General features: G+C 45.6%; 1 protein-coding gene across 1 annotated transcript in view; it reads left to right on the forward strand.

The window, feature by feature from the left end:
* The window catches only part of SDC1 (syndecan 1), a 59,341-nt gene extending 43,579 nt beyond the window's left edge, over positions 1-15,762 (forward strand). Inside the window, exons 2-5 of the mRNA XM_029072174.2 lie at positions 7,998-8,079; positions 10,432-10,919; positions 11,839-11,974; positions 12,979-15,762. Coding sequence (XP_028928007.1) covers positions 7,998-8,079; positions 10,432-10,919; positions 11,839-11,974; positions 12,979-13,145 — 873 coding nt within the window. The 3' untranslated portion in view covers positions 13,146-15,762. The remainder of the gene's footprint in view (positions 1-7,997; positions 8,080-10,431; positions 10,920-11,838; positions 11,975-12,978) is intronic.
* Positions 15,763-16,430: the final 668 nt, after the last annotated feature.

Consider the following 16,430-nt stretch of genomic DNA (forward strand, 5'->3'; position numbering starts at 1 on the left):
CAGTGCTCTGCACACAGTTAGTGTTCACTAAAGGCTACTTACTAATTTATCCCTAATCGAGTGTTTGCTCTTCTAGCAAACAGTATGAATGCATGGCATTTATTAAGTGCTTACTCCGAGCCCAGTAGTGTGTTAAGTCCTTGTGGGGGAATTGTAACGTGACAGAGCAGACACAGTCCCTGTCCCACAGAGGGTTCACAGTTGAGGTGGAGATAGACAGATAGAGACAATGTGACCCTGTAACAATGGATTGCAACAATCACAACAAGCAAGTCAACAAACCAAGACCAAAGCGAGCCCAGACAAGTCAAAGAATGGCTCTTGGTGGTGGGAGACTGAGACTCCCCACTTCTCCAAGTAAACTCCCCTTAATTACAAGCCAGGACAGCCTCCCCGGGGTTCTGAAGGCTATAAAAGTTGGCTTCTGGCACACGGTGCCCTACAACCTTAGGGGGTGCTGGTTTGGGCAGCTGTGGCAGGTCCCTGGATTTCAAGGGGCTCCAAGTGTCATGTGATTCAATCCCTGCCCAACCGCCATCAGGCAAGGGATGAATAACTTCTGGCCCATGGTGTCCCGAGGCACTGAGGGAGACTGGCCTTGGTGTGGGGTGGTTGGTGGTGGTCCCGATTTGAAGGGGGATGTGAACCGTGGGTGACTCAGTCCCTGCTATGTAGAGAAGGGAGCTCCCGGCCCTTGGGGTCCCAAGGCGCCAAGGGAGTCTATTGCCACAAGTTTGGGGCTCCCGATATTCTCAGCATTAGCTAGGCCTCACACTGCCACCCCGTCCTTTCTATGGCACGCTAGGGAAGGGGCTGCTGGGAGCCTGGGTGACGTGGGAGCTGGGCGGTTTCTCCCCGGGGTGGCATAGTTGGCAAATGCCGGGATGTCAGGGTGGCCCTGAGGGGCAGAGTCACCTGCCTCATCTGAGACTCCAGTTTGCAACTGAGCCCCTTGGAGAGAACTGGTGGTCCAAAGGGGCCAGAAAAATGATAGGGGGACGGAGGGAGGCTCCCTGATTTGGCATAAAGAAGCCAGCCTCGAGGGGAAGAGAGTCCACAGGAAAGGAGTCATCAATTAGGAGGAGGAAGGAGGAAATAACCTAAAAGGAAACCTCGGCTGAATTTTCGAAAGACATATTTTAGATGAAATGTTTGCTTGCACTTTAAAGAGTAATGCCCAGAGACAGTTTCTGAAGTCTAGCGTTGGAGAAAGGTTGAAGGGGCGGGCCTCGGATGGGAATCTTAAAGGTCCCTATTAAGCAGGAATCGACATTCGGGTCACCCCTTTTCAAGTCCAAATTGCTGCCTCCTGATTTCCTGTGGATGACTTCTGCAGAAAGCAAAGTAATGGCTGCCAGTGTGTTGGGTGTGGAGGTCTAAGACTGCACGGGGAAGTGGTAGTGGTTCTGTGGAGCCAGTCACAGTTCATATCTAAGCGAACTGGCTTCTCTCTCCCTTCTTCCTTCTTCCTCCCTCCTTTAGAATGGAAACTCCTTGTGGGCAGGGATCATGTCTACCTACTCTGTTATACTGTACTTTCCCCAGCACTTAGTCCAGTGCTCTGATCGATGTATTCCTCATCTCCCTCCCCCCCACACAACTGACAATTTACTTTAATCCGTGCTTCTTCAGCAAGCGTGTTTTGCCTTACCCGTTACTTTCCCCTCAAGAAAGGATTTTCTTGGCTTGAAGGAGCCTCTGTCTTCTTTTTGGAATTGTGTCTTGAGGCCAAAGTGCTGCCTTCAGCTCATGGGTCGTATTTCCGCCTTTGTCTTCATGACGGTTGTTTCCAGGGCCGGATGTGGGCTGCGCCCCAAGGAGACCCCTGATCCATCAATCAATATGATTGCATTGGATTCTCCCAAGCACTTGGAACAGTGCTCTGCACATAGTAAGTGCTCAGTAAATACGATTGAGCACTTGATCATGCGTGTACTCTGAGAAGACTTTGGACCAGGGACATTGAATTGTGGATTCTTACACATTTCTTTATGAGAAGCATCTGGTCTGTTTTCACTCTCCAGGGCCCTTTTTGTCTGCCTTTCACTGCTCATCTGCACATCCTGATACCATCCCATTCCTACCCCACATAATCCAGCTTCACTTAACTGCAGCTTTATTTGGATTCTGTTCAGCCTTAGGGACTTTTGTTGATTTAACTGACCTAATATCCGAGAGAGAGGAGACCAGCTGCCTTCTCAGCATTGTTCCTTCCTCATGGAAAAGTGGCTCCATGTTGTAACTGTGGGTTCGGAAATCTTTCCCCAGAATACCTATCCTTTGTAGCACCCTTCTTCTTATAATTCAGCTGTTCTGAGAGTGGGGAGGAATCTGTCCCCTTTAAACACTTGATAGTCACCCTACCCTCAACCCCGCAGCACTGAAGTTCAGATCTATAATTTATTTTAATACCTGTCTCCCGCACTAGACTGTAAGCTCCTGGTGGGCAGGGAATGTCTCTACCAACTCTGTTTTATTGTACTCTCCCCAGCACCCAGTACAGTGCTCTGCTCAACAGTAAGTCCTCAATAAGTACCATTGATTGATTTCTCACTTGTCCAACAAAGTGTTCTACTATCCCCCCCCTCCGTAAATTATGCAGTTGTTTACTTGGTGCTCTGTGGCTTGAGACTGCTGGTGTGGGTTTTGATTTTCCTACGATCTTTTATGTAGCTGTTTGTTATTCTCCCAGCAGGTCCCTAAACTCTCTTCCCTCTCCTTCCAGAAAGTGTGCCTTGATAAACTTCTGCTTTCTGCATGGTATGAATCTAACCCCAACCCTTAGCACTTGTGGGTATATCAGTTTATGTTTAGTGGCACTTATTTTTCTATTTCTTCTGCCACATTTCTGTTATCAACAGTTGTAGAGTTATTCTTAGTCCCTCTTCTCTTATTTGTAAATAACTGGTGTCTTTCCATGTCCCATATTTAGTTGGTAAGCCCCTTTAGGACAGGAATTAGGCCTTCTGCTGTATTGTACTCTCCCAAGTGCTCAGTATGGTACTCTGCACTCAATGAACATTGATTAACTCTGACCTGGGGTAGAAAGGTACAGAAGGTAGGTTCTGGGTGTGATAGTTGGACTAGAAATGCAAAACCTTTCATACCAGGAAGTAAAAGTGTCGATCGAGAGGATTGTTGAGGAAAGGGGCCAAGGTGAAAATGCAGCTCCTGTTCATCCAGTCGTTCATCTAAGCTGTCATGGTGCAGTGTGCATGTTAGTGTGTGTGTGTGTGTTTGGACAGCATTGAGCACTAGGACCGGTTTTGCATGTGTCTAGCGGCGACTGAACACGTTAATGGTTGTGTAAGTCTTTGAGAAGTGTCTTTGCCTTTTGGGTGAGTCTTAAATCCTGGTTATTTTTGACCAGCAAACTATAATTTAAACTTGTATTTCTGGGTGTGAGCCTTTTGGGTCGAGCACCACTTTGAATCTTCTCCTCTGTGTTTTATTAACCTCTAGATAAAACCATCCATTAAAATCATTAGAGCAGATGCTGGTCACTTGATCTCTCCAAGTTCAGAAAAGCGATCTTGGTGTTTCTAGGCATATAAAGGAGCAAATCACTGGCCACCAATTTGAAGAATTGGTCTGAAGACATGTCAGGTATTTTCAAAAGGGGGCAGGATGCCACAAACCTGTAAGCATAGCAGAACAGAGATCCTGGAAAATATCAAAAGTAGGGAAAGCAGCGTATTGGAAACCCATTTTACATGAAGTGATTGTGTGGCTTTGAGGTGACTGGAAAAGAGTTGACCGACAATTGAGAGCAGAAAAACTCATATACGAAATTCCTCTGACTGCCTGACATGCATCAAATTATTCCTTTTGCAGAGAAAGGTGAAGGGATATAAAAAATTTTAATTTTGCTAAGTCAGCTGCAGGAACATAGGCGATCCTGACTGCTCATTGAATTATATTGAACTGTTTACTTTGCTTACACCAACAGGGAGTAACTAACTTCTTGTGCATTACCAGGGTCGTATTAGGATATAAATAATGCATTTTAGGTTTTGAAATATATGCTGCTTTATTTTCAAACACTGTGATATTTGGGAAAAGTAGCTGTGCTCAAGAGTTGATTTAGAGTAGCAAATTGCTGCAGGAAATATGTTAAATTCAATCTGATCTGAGTAACTCCACCTTCAAACAAGCCTATACAAAGCCCTAAACTCTGTTCAAGTTCTTTCTGGTGGCTTATGTTGGGGCAGAAGCAAGTGTAATTTATTGCAAGATTCTGAATGTAGATGCCAGTGGAATTCTTGAGTCTCTATATGTAAACGGCCTCCATTCTAACTGGTTACCATCTCCTCTATTGCCAATCGATGAATGATAGAGGACACTTCACTGTAGAAGGTCCGATTAAGGTCGCTCTCGTGTTTGTTCTCTCTGTAATGATATTTATTGAGCACTCACTGCTGTGCAGGACACTGTACTAAGTGCTTGGGAGAGTCCAACAGAACAATATAACAGACACATTCCCTGCCCATAAGCTCGTTGTGGGGGACAGATATTAACATAAATTACGGATATGTACGTAAGTGCTGTGGGGCTGGGAGTTGGTGGTGAATAAAGGAAGCAAGTCAAGATGATGCAGAAGGGAGTGGGAAAAGAGGAAATGAGGACTTAGTCAGGGAAGGCCTTTTGGAGGAGATGGGCCTTCAATAAGGCTTTGAAGGTGGGGAGAGTCATTGCCTGTCAGATATGAGAAGGGAGGGCGTTCGAGGCCAGAGGCAGGGCGTGGACGAGAGGTAGGCAGTGAGATAGATGGGATCGAGGTACAGTGCGTAGGTTAGCATCAGAGGAGCGAAGTGTGTGGGCAGGAGGTAGGATGGGGCAAGGTGGAAGATCCCGTGGGGCTAAAGTCACACTTTTCTTGATTCATATTCTTTCTCAGTTAATACAGTGCTCTGCACACAGTAAATGTTTAATAAATACCCTACTACCACTTCTTAGGTTGGGAGCCCCACTAATTCCCACTTGAGTATTTTCTCCCAGGGCTTGCTACGTTGCTTCGCACACAGTAATCCCTTAAAAATCCTATTATTACTACTACTGCATTTGCATGCCACAGGGAAAAAAATATTGGAATTTACCAATGGTCAAATAGAGTTTGGGAACTACAGTCTCTCAAGCCGTGGAGGGAAAATCACTGATGGGAGAATGTGTATGGAGTGGAAAGCAACATTGGAACAGTGAAGACAGCTCGTATGAAAGTCGTGTGAATAACCACTAGCTTGAGCGAGTAATGACGAAGGCTAGTTTATCCATTTATGGACAGAATTATTCCTTTAATGATGACGGTGATGATAATTGGGATATTTAAGTGTTTTCTCTGTACCAAACACTTTACTGATCCCAGGGATAGGAACAGTAAAAGACACCAGCATGAGGAGGAGCAGGGTCCTGGGAGTGAGATGACCTGGGTTCTAATCTCAGCTGTCCTAGTTGATCGCTGTGTGACCTTGGTCAAATCACTTAATTTCTCAGCGCCTCAATTTCCTCAACTGAAAATGGGGATTCAATACCAGTTCTCCCTCCTACTTAGACCCCATGTGAGACGCAACTGTGTCCAACCCCAGTGCTTAGAACAGTAAGCTCTTATCATAACTCATCATAATAATGATAATATAAGCAGGTCAGTCCCAGTCCCCGGCACACATGATGATCACAGTGTAAGGGGTGAAAGAACAGTTATTTTGTTCCCATTTTACAGATGAGGAAACTGAGGCATAGATGTTCAGTCATTTGTCCAAGGTCACGGAGCAGGGACTGGGAGTAGAACCCAGGTCCCCTGACTCCCAGGCTCTTGCTCTTTCCACTGAACCACGTTGCTTATCTCAAGTAACTGTTATTTTCCAAGACAACTTGTCCTATTCATTAAAAATATTCCACACACAGTGAATTCCAAACATGTTTTTCGGACCCTTGCAGTTAAGTCTCATTAATGTTGAAAGGAAATGAATTCATGGAAGTGCTGTTATCTGGATATGGAATTCTGTTATCAAGGGCCCCATTCCAATCAATCAATAAATCAGTCACTAATATTTAGTGAGCACTTATTGTATGCCGATTACTGTACTAAGCACCCGGAAGAATACAGTACAACAGAGTTGGGGGATACCTCCCCCAGCCCACAAGAAGCTTTCATTCTAGAAGGGGAGACAGACAATAAAATACGAATAGGTACAGCGCTACTGGGGGTCGAGACTGGGGCGAATATCAAGTGGCTTAAAGGGTAGAGAGGTGACACAGGAGGGAAGGGGCTGAATTGGGAAAGCCCCTCGGAGGAGATGTGACTTTAATAAGGTGGGGAGAGCTGTGGTCTTCAGGATATGGAAGAGGAGGGAGTTCCAGGCTGTAGAGAAGGAGGAGAGATCGAGGTACAGTGACTAAGTTACTGTTAGAGGAGAGGAGTCTGGGGGTTGGGTTGTAATAGGAAATCAGCCAGATAAGATAGGGAGTGAGCTGATTGAGTGTTTTGAAGCCAGTGGCAAGGAGTTTCTGTTTGCCATGAAGGGGAATGGGCAACCAGTGGAGGTTCTTATGGGCTGCTGGTTTGTTTAGGAAAATGATCTGGACAGGAGAGTAAAGGTGGACTGGGTTAAGTGCTTGGATGAGCCTGGTAGCAGTTTGGATGGAGAGGAAAAGGCAGATTTTAGCAGTGTCCCAGCCAGCAGGCAGAGCTTAGAGGAAACCGTAGGATGGCTCAGTATGATGATCTAAATTGACTTTAAAATAGTTGCTCAGGAGAAGGCACTTAGGGAGCTTCAGCCACAGCTAGGAATTTCCAAATCTGCTCTTGAAGGTTTCTGTTTAAGTTGCTTTCAGAACAAACATCAGGAGGCTGACTAGGTTCCAAGTCTGATCCAGGTCTGATCCAGTTCTGCTCCACCCCTGTTTGCTTTAGTTCAATCATTAACCCTTTGTATGGCCCCCAAATCCAAAGGCAAACTTGACCTTCCTATTCGTAATCTTTTCCTGAAGGATGCTCCATACCAACTATTTGGTTTCCCCCAATTTTAACAGTTATTTAACTGTGCTAGTCTGATTAAAGCCGTGGAGTTCTTATCTGTAGGTACTGGCTGGAAACTTGCAATTGGATGAATGTGGTGGTGTTGATTCTAAGAACAAGTTCTGCTTTGGTTTCCATGAGGGCAATCTAGTAGTAGCCTGTCTGAGACCCTTAAAAAAACAACAAACAAACAAAAAAAAGAGGCCCTGATTTCACCAAGTTCTGAAGGTGTCTTTAAGGGATTATATTGAGAAAGAATAGGAATTTACTATTCTCCCTAAATCAAGGCAAACATCTAGGAGAATGGGAGCTTTATTCTTTTATAAGGGTGAACTAGATTTCAGGTAAGGTAACCCATTGGATAGGGAGGGTTTGCTACAAGATTTCCAGAGCCAGATCAGAGAAAGTTTTGAGCAGTTAAAATGTAATACGGTCCCTCCAAACTCCACTGGAATATTTATCTTTTCACAAAGATAAATGCAACCTGCTCTTCGGGCCCCAAATAAAGACCGGGTTCCTAACCCAGCCTTTGCCCAATGTTTTATCCAGCCTCATGCCAAGAAGTGCTCTGCTTCGGCTCAGAGGTGATTGAGTTTGTTCTAATGCACCCCCTTATCTTATAATTCCGGTTGCCTTTTTGCTGCAGCCCACATAAAGGGACACCTGCATTGTAGTATGCCCTGTGCCAAATAATAAATACCATGCCCATGTGTACAACCATTTCTCTGAGCAGTATGGCGCACAGTGTCCAGGCAGCTGGCCGTGGTTGGAAGATTGGGCCCCGGTTCTTCGTCCATGTTCCACCCAAAATATGCAGCAAAAACGGGCGTGTTCTGGCAGAACCTAGAGGACAGTGAGGCAGCCACTTGGGAAAGGGGGCCGCTTCTGGTGCTGTAAGGGAGAGCAGGCACTTCTGGCCTGAGGAAATTCCTTGAAATAGATCTCCACGTTTAACTTGGGGTTATTTTTTTCTTCTTTATAGCAAATTGCAGCTACTAGCCTCCCTCCTGAAGATCTGGATGGATCTGGGGATGATGATGACAATTTCTCTGGCTCTGGAAATGGTAAATTTGACTCTGGATAATCCATCTTTTACCCCCTCACTCTCTATTTGCTCATTTCGGTCTTTCTCGTTTGTGATATTATCAACAGCCTTCTCTCTGGACTCACTAAGGGGGCTTTACTGTCACTTCTGGCTGAAGCCCCTTGGAAGTTATTATTATTATTGTTGTTATTATGGTATGGTTATGTTATTTATTAAACGCTTACTATGTTTCAAGCACTGTTCTAAGCACTGGGGTAGATATGAGTTAATCAGGTCAGACACAGTCCCTGTCTCACATGGGGCTCATGGTCTAAATAAGAGGTAGAACTAATTGAATCCCCATTTCAAAGTTGAGGAAACTGAGGCACAGAGAAGTGAAGTGACTTGATCACACAGCAGACAAGTGATGGAGCTGGAATTAGAACCCAGATCCCCTGACTCCCAGACCTGTGCTCTTTGCACTGGGCTATGCTGTTCTGGAGCGGCAGCTGGGGTTACTCAGGCCCAAGACACTGGTGTCCACAAATTCGAACTCTGGCCCTCTCACCCCCAGACGGGGGCTGCTGTTTGTTCCTGGGATTATTGTCAACCCTGATTTGCTTGTATCCACGCCCGTGCTTAGTACAATGTCTGACACATAGTAAGTGCTTAACAAATACTATTATTATTGTTATCATCATCATTATCATTATCTCCACTGCAGGGAAGCCAACTGATCAGTGTAGATTGGACAAGCTGTGTCTCCCATACGACTCACTGGTTGAGTGTACTTCACTTGATGATGGAGTGCATCTTGCCTGGGATTTTGAGCAGTTCTTTTTGTAACTTAGTAAGACTACTCAGGCCTAGTCAGAATTTAGATGTTCCCTGACTGACTGAAAACATCCCAGAGTTCTCAAGACTAATAATAATATTAATAATGTTGGTATTTGTTAAGCGCTTACTATGTGCAGAGCACTGTTCTAAGCGCTGGGGTAGACACGGGGAGTCAGGTTGTCCCACGTGGGGCTCACAGTCTTAATCCCCATTTTACAGATGAGGTAACTGAGGCCCAGAGAAGTTAAGTGACTTGCCCACAGTCACACAGCTGACAAGTGGCAGAGCTGGGATTCGAACCCATGACCTCTGACTCCAAAGCCCGGGCTCTTTCCACTGAGCCACGCTGCTTCTCCTATTCCAGCCTCTGAAGCTCCTAGCGGAAAGGTGTGGCTTAGTAGGAAGAGCCAGGACCTGTGAGTCAGAGGACCTGGGTTCTAATCGCAGCTCTCCTGTTTGTCTTCTGTGTGACGTTGGGCAAGTCAGTTGACTTGTTTATGCCTCAGTTTTCTCATCTGGATAATGAGAATTTTAAATCCTACTACCTTTCACTTAGTCTGTTGGCCCCATGTGGGACAGGAACTGTGTCTGACCTGATTACCTTGTATCTACCTGAGCATTTAGTACAGTGCGTGGCATATACTAAGCGTTTAGCAAGTGCAATTATTGTTATTAGTAGTGGTAGTTTAGTTATTCTCCCCCTCCTAGACTGTAAGTTCATCATGGGCAGGGAACATGTCTCCCAACTCTATTGTGTTTTGCTCTCCCAAGCACTTAGTACAGTGTTCTGCACACAGCACTCACTGTCATTGATTTTTAGAAATAGGCTGGTACCTTGCCTACTTTTATACTAATAAAAGGACTACATTTTTAAAAAAAATTTTACTGTGGCTAAAATGAATCCATATTTTGAAAAGTATTTTAATAAATACTTTTGTTATTAAAAAAAGAGGTGTGCATCCCACACCAATCTGGATTTCTGGTTATGTGGTCCACAATTGAAGAAACCTGGATGTCCTTCCTCACCTAGGACTTGGCACGGTTTCTTGCCCCCATCTTCTAGAGCAGCAGCCCTACTCCCTCTGAAACCCCAAGATGCTGAAACATACCTTCCCATTTTGAGGCAGAACTCTTCCTAGCCAGTCTTGATTCTGGCTACTAGAAATTTCAGGGAGAAAACATCTCAAATTGGTCAGTGGGAGGCTTGTAATTTCTGCATGGAGGAGAGTAAACAGAGACAAAGAGGAGAGTACGTCTACTTGGACGCCCCAAAGTGTTCAGAAGCGGTGTGGCTTAGTGGAAAGGGCACCCGCCTCATAGTTCAGAGTCCTGGGTTCCAAACTTGGCTCTGTCACTTGCCTGCTGTGTGACTTGGGTAATCTTTCCCCATACTAGTAGCGCTTGCCCACATCTTACTCTGTTGCCTGCCCTTACCCTTAATTGATTTTAGTATATGACTCCCCCCACTAGATTGCAAGCTCCTAAGGGCAGGCAGCCTGCCTGTTAAATCTTTTGTATACTGCTGACTGATGGAGGTTCTTTTTCTTGGTTCCAGGGCCTATGCCAGGGGTCTCGGTGATTGATCTGAGCCTCCCGACAAGAACCAACACATTGTTAACATCTGTATCGGCAGCATCCACAACCTACCCACCCATCCATCGGGAGGAAAGCAACACAGAAGCGACGCTTACCTCCCCTTCGACCGAAAAGGATAATGAAAAATTGCTGGTTCTTAGTGACCATATGCATGAGTCCTCTTATCCCAATGAGGGTGCTACAACTGGCCCTGTGAAGGGGACCACAGGGCAGCCAACTACTCGGCGCCCTTCTACGATCAAGGTCACCACCGTGAGACTCACCAGCACAGTCCACAACGCTGACCTCCCCAACTCCCGTCGCCAAAATGCCTCTCGCATCTTCCCGGGCGTGTTTGACTCTACTCTCGAGAGAGGCAGTGAGGGAGCTGTGACTGCTTCTGTCTCCCCTGAAAAAGCTTCTGAGATGTTGACCCCGTTTGCAGAGACCGAAGGATCTGGGGATATAGTAAGGCCTGATTCTCATGGCTATTTTGTTTTCTTGCCTTCTTTCTACCTGGATGAGTAGGGTAGTTTGCCCTGGAGAACATCCTCTTAGACCTTTTCTAAGTCCCAGCAACCATTCCAATGCGTGGAATATTGTATGTGCTAAACAAATATCATCATCATCATTATTATTATTATTACTGGAAATGCCAATGGACAACGCCAAATAGGATGGAAATACCATAAAAAAAGGAAGGGAATGGATCATAGCGAGCAGTCTGATTAGGGTGATCTTGCACATAGAATTGCAGTTACTGGCTCACTGTCTTCCACCCATCTATACCTTTGGGTTGTAAAATAAAGTAGATTCATTTTCCACTCATAAACTTATAAACATGAATTGTAAGTTTCTTAATGTTAGCCTCCTGGGCAGTTGGGCTATGTTTTGCAAGGATGAAGAGTTGTTCCATGACTGGTGGTCATCAGGTCCATGATCAGGTCCAAGTCAGGACCTGGGATTTCCAGGATTTAGATTGGCAAGGAACGGGTTACGAGGGGGTGAAGTAGTGGTGGGACTGAAGGAGAGCCGGTGGGGTGACAGTTCTACAGAAGACGATGCTTGCTTGCATACATGCCCTAACCCATCCATCCAGTTTTGGCATTCTGGGATCCCTGCTGTGTGTTTTCCAGCCATTTAGGCCTGACATTTTCTGGACTGCAAGTCCCTGGATGATTCTTTCTGTCTCTCTGAGTGCTCTCTACCAGCTCAAGAGTAGCAGATGCTAGTGTTCACTGGGCACCTGGTGTTGACCGGTTGCTTGGGTGTTGGAGGAGTGGGCCATTCTGGTGCTTTGGGAGGTGTGTAAGGCCATCGATAGCCAACTAGATCCCCAAATGAACTGAGCTGCACCATAACCTCTGTCCATTTTTCTCTTTTTCAGAGCGATTTTCACTTTGTTGGCCCCAGTGAGCCACCAGATATAGAAGTCAAGCACGACCCAGGGAAAGAGACCCCAGTGGACAAGGGGGCCACGGGAGCAGCACAGGGAATACTGGACAGGAAGGAAGTGCTAGGAGGTAGGTTTGAAAATGGGTTTTGTTTTTTCCACTAAAACTGCAGTTTTCAAGCTCTGCTGGTGAAAGTTCAAGAATCAATCATTTTCTTGAGCCCTTACTGTGTACAGAAAACTATACTAAGCACCTGGGAGAGAGAGTACAGTACAACAGGGTCAGTAGACACGTTCTCTGCCACCAACAAGATATTGGAAGTTCTGCCTAATGTGGAAGACTAGCCACTGGCGTCTCCTAATCTTTAATGCTGGAACTTTTAATGGGGTAAATTTATGTAAAGAAGAATCAAGAGCTACTACAGGGCTGCCAGCTTATTGAGCGAGGCCAGTTGGTTGAAATGGGCGAGGACAGGAAAGGCTGCTGGGCCTTGGAAGCTGGGCATCTGCTGGGCATCTGGAATGGAAGGGTTATGGAATGCCCAAGTTTCAAATCTGAAGAAGCCATACGACCACTTTGTTAGCAATTGCTTGTTATCTGTCAGTGTCGAGAAGCGGTGTGGTCTAGTGGATAGAGCACAGACCTGGGGGTCAGAAGGACTTGGGTTCTACTTCGGGCTCCGCCATATGTCCGCTGTGTGACCTTGGACAAGTCACTTCGCCTCTCTGTGCCTCAGTTACCTCATCTGTAAAATGAGAATTAAGACTGTGAGCCCCTTGTGGGGCATGGACTATGTCCAACCTGACTAGCTCGTCTTCTTAGTAGAGTGCCTGACACATAGTAAGTGCTTAACAAAAACCATAACTTTTTTTAAAAAATGGGGTTTTCTCTTGAGTCTAGAAGCTCCTTGTCAGCAGGAGCTTCTAGATGTACCATACTCTCTGAAGCACTTAGTAGAGTGCTCTGCACACAGTAAGCGCCCAATAAATACCCTTGATGGATGGATAGATTGTGTTCTTGTCCCACAGTTTGCTGGCTGGGGATTTAGCGTGTCTTAAAACTTCCACAAAAGTTTCTCAACTTGGATTCCTCTTCCTTCTTTCCTCCCTTCCTCCCTTCTTTCCTTCCCACAGGAGTCATTGCTGGTGGATTAGTCGGGTTGCTGTTTGCCATGTTCCTGGTTGGGTTTATGCTGTACAGAATGAAGAAGAAAGACGAAGGAAGCTATTCCTTGGATGAACCGAAACAAGCAAATGGAGGGTACCAAAAGCCACAGAAACAGGAAGAATTTTATGCATAAACGTACTTGTCTCTGGAACAGAATTTTCCCCTGGATTTCCCCTGCTCCTTCCATCCTGCACATAGACTCTTATTTTTGTCTCTTCCATTAAGAACTTCAAGCCATATCCCTGCCTCCTTGCCACTGGAAGTCTTACTCTAGGTACCAAGTAGATTTGGACTCAGTGCCTGGCCTGCTTTCCTGCACAGGGTTCACTAAAGGTGGGACTGCAATCTACTGAGCTTGCTTTGGTTTCTGTCTAAAAACTGCCGAGAGAGGTGGGGGAAGAGAAGACTTTTATTTGGCCTCTAGAAAAGAGCAAGAATTAAAGCTAGCAATTCCATCTCCATTCCTGTCAACTCAAAATCCTCCTTGTTTTAACCTTCAGAGCCACTGCTAGAGATCTTGAGTGATTTTTCCATTAGAAACGAACAGTGGCTAAACCACCTGGAATTCTTCGGTGCTTCTGGTTGGCATAACTATAGCACTTACTAGTGTACGTAACCGCCAAGTGTTGACTGCGGACTGTTCGTTCTAGGTCAGCATTTACCTCTAACGAGATTCACTGTGCATTTTGGGGAAAGTAATTTAGAAAGAGAACTTCTTTTGCACATTGTCCGCCGTTTTGCTTTACCTTCAAGTTTGACACTCTGAGCTCAGATTTGTTTTTGTTACTTCGAGATTAGAATTCTGCTGCCCCCGGGGTAAAATCAAAAGAGCACTGTCTCTTGGTGTTAGGACAGTCCTGCCTCCTGTTTTGTGTTTGTTTCGCTTTGTTTTGTCTTTTGAGGTACCAAATCTTCAAGCTAAACATTAGTCTTTGGTTTTTTGATGTCCTTGCAAGCCTGTCCCCTGGGGATGCAACAGGGTAGCAGCCACATGGGACTTTTCCCTTTCTGCCCATGAGATCCTGGGGGCAGTTCCTCTCAGCCCACCACTGGCTGCCAACGAGGAATTGGCATTTTCAAACTAAATGTGCCTGTATAATTACAACTCTAAAATAGCTGATCTGCTACTGAATGGAAAGAAATAGGGCACATTGAACTGGATCAAGTATAATGCCGACTCGCTGTTTTCTTGGCCCAGGTTGCAGAGAAGGAAGTGAAGATGGGTAGCCGATGTTACACCTCCCCCCCAAAGCCTTGCACGGTCCCCCCCGCCCCCCAGACCAGACCGTAAAAGCCACAAAGCTTTCCTGGCCATTTGGATTTCAGCCTGTCCTTCCCTCCTATCTCTGAACCATCTTGCGTTTCTAATTCCTTGAAATTCACAGGAGGGCTAGGAATTGCGGTCAGCAGTGCCGATTGCCTTGATTCTCAGTGCCTAAAATGCCTAGGCTGAAAGATTATTTCTGGAACAGCAAGCCAGACCCAAGGGCAAGTACATTTCCCAGAGAACCAAGAAGACTTTTTGCTTTTGGCAAAACTGTACTTAATCCAATGGGTTTTTCCATGTACAGTAGATTTTCATAATGTTATAATAAACTTTAATATAAAGTAGTATGAATTGAGTGCTTTTGGTTCTGTCTTGTACATGATGGTGTGGTGGATGTGAGTCATCCTTTTATCCAAAACACAAATGTTCACGATAGGGAGAACTATTAGGTTAAAATGTGTTTACCACTGCCCTCGCTGTAGTTTAGGAATTGCATATGTTTTGCTTTCAATTGTGTGTTTCATTTTGTGTGTATCTGGATGAATGAAATATGTGTTTTTTCCCTCTAGTGAGAAGTTTTAGGGAGATTGAGATCCGTATTTATGTTGCCAAACCAGAAATATAATTGTCAGTTGCAGATCATAGGTTGTTTTTTTTTGAAGTCGCTTGTCCCAAATAACACTTGCACAAGTCTCTTCAATTGCCAAGAAACAGGGACCAAGTTATCATTTCAGCCTGTCATTGATGGAGAACTGGCTGCGTTTGTTGCATAGGCTGTGAACGTGTCAAGCCGAGAACAGTTGGAACCGACCATTCCAACCAAAGGTGAAGTGGTTCAGTGGTTCAGTGGGTGGGGCTTGGTTATCGACAACAGAGGTCTACATCTTGGTCAATTTTGGTGTTGCCGAGTTGCTTAGAGCAAGAAATTTGAGAAATTATTTATGGACTAGCTCTCCCCTCACTCTCCATTATTCCCCCCCTCCCAGGTCCCCTTCCCCACTCCCACCCCAGCATATGTGCACGGAGCTGGTTATTTCTGAATGTTCTCAAAAGGAAGGTGAATTCTGTCCATCACTGGGGCTTTTTTTCTACTCTACAGCAATGTAACATCCTAGTGGTGATTGATCCACACGGTTGTATCTGCTGCCTTCTAAAGAAACTTCTAAATACAGGTGGATAGTATTGTTTACCTGAGAGGGAGAGGAACATTTTTACCAACTAAATGTCTTTTTATAATCTAGGGCACCTGCCTTTTCTTAACAGCTGTCTGTTGAGATGAAAGCCAAATGCCACGATTTTGAATATTTGGTAACTTATAACTGGAGCTCTTCTACAGACCTGAGATTATGCATTATTAAATGATGTAACTTTAAAAGTGCTAATTTCTGATTTTAATGGAAAACATTTCAGTCGACTCTCTGTATGCCATTTAGACAAACAGGCAATAAATGGCATTTGCCATTTTGGGCAAGTGTGATCGTGATGTTTGTTGTGTACTCTTCAGGGGGTTCTAGAGGTTTAGTTTTCCCAAGCATGCAGCCATTCCTTGAACTCCTCAGCAGCACATTTGTTTGCATGTAAATGGTTTCTTGTGGCTTCGGGGGTCCCGTGCAGCCCATTTACCCAAGATTAAAGGTCGTTTTAGCCCCTCCCCATGCCGACGAGCCATCTCCAGTAGGGTAGTAAAGTAGGGGAGGGTAAGGACTGCAGCGGAGCGGACTCTCCAGACCACAGGAGCCTCCCGCCAATGACCCTGCCCACAGGCAGAAAGGAACACCCACAGCCCCTCGTGCCACCCTTCTCAGGGACAGGCCGTGCCAGAAGGTTCTGACCTGCAGTGGCCACTGGGTCGGAGGCAGGTAGGAGCCCTGGGGACCAGGGCCTTCACCCATCCTGGTTCTTGGAGAACAAGCGCACCCGCTTCTGCGATACGATGTATTTTCAAGAGATGATCGCGATCCAGCCCAATGGAAGAAGTAGAATCGGGCAATGCTCTTCCCGCAACACAAGCTTGTGCGACAGAACACCATCAGCTTCTGTGTAGGAAGAAACGGTGGTGCGTGGGCTTTCCCTCAGTCACGGCACGATGCTATGCTTCCCAGTCTCGGCCTCACCGTACTGTACCTTGGAGTGTTTTGGGTTTCTTTGTGG

This window comes from Ornithorhynchus anatinus, chromosome 9 (genome assembly GCF_004115215.2).
Source record: "Ornithorhynchus anatinus isolate Pmale09 chromosome 9, mOrnAna1.pri.v4, whole genome shotgun sequence".
In the NCBI taxonomy this organism is placed as follows: Eukaryota; Metazoa; Chordata; class Mammalia; order Monotremata; family Ornithorhynchidae; genus Ornithorhynchus; species Ornithorhynchus anatinus.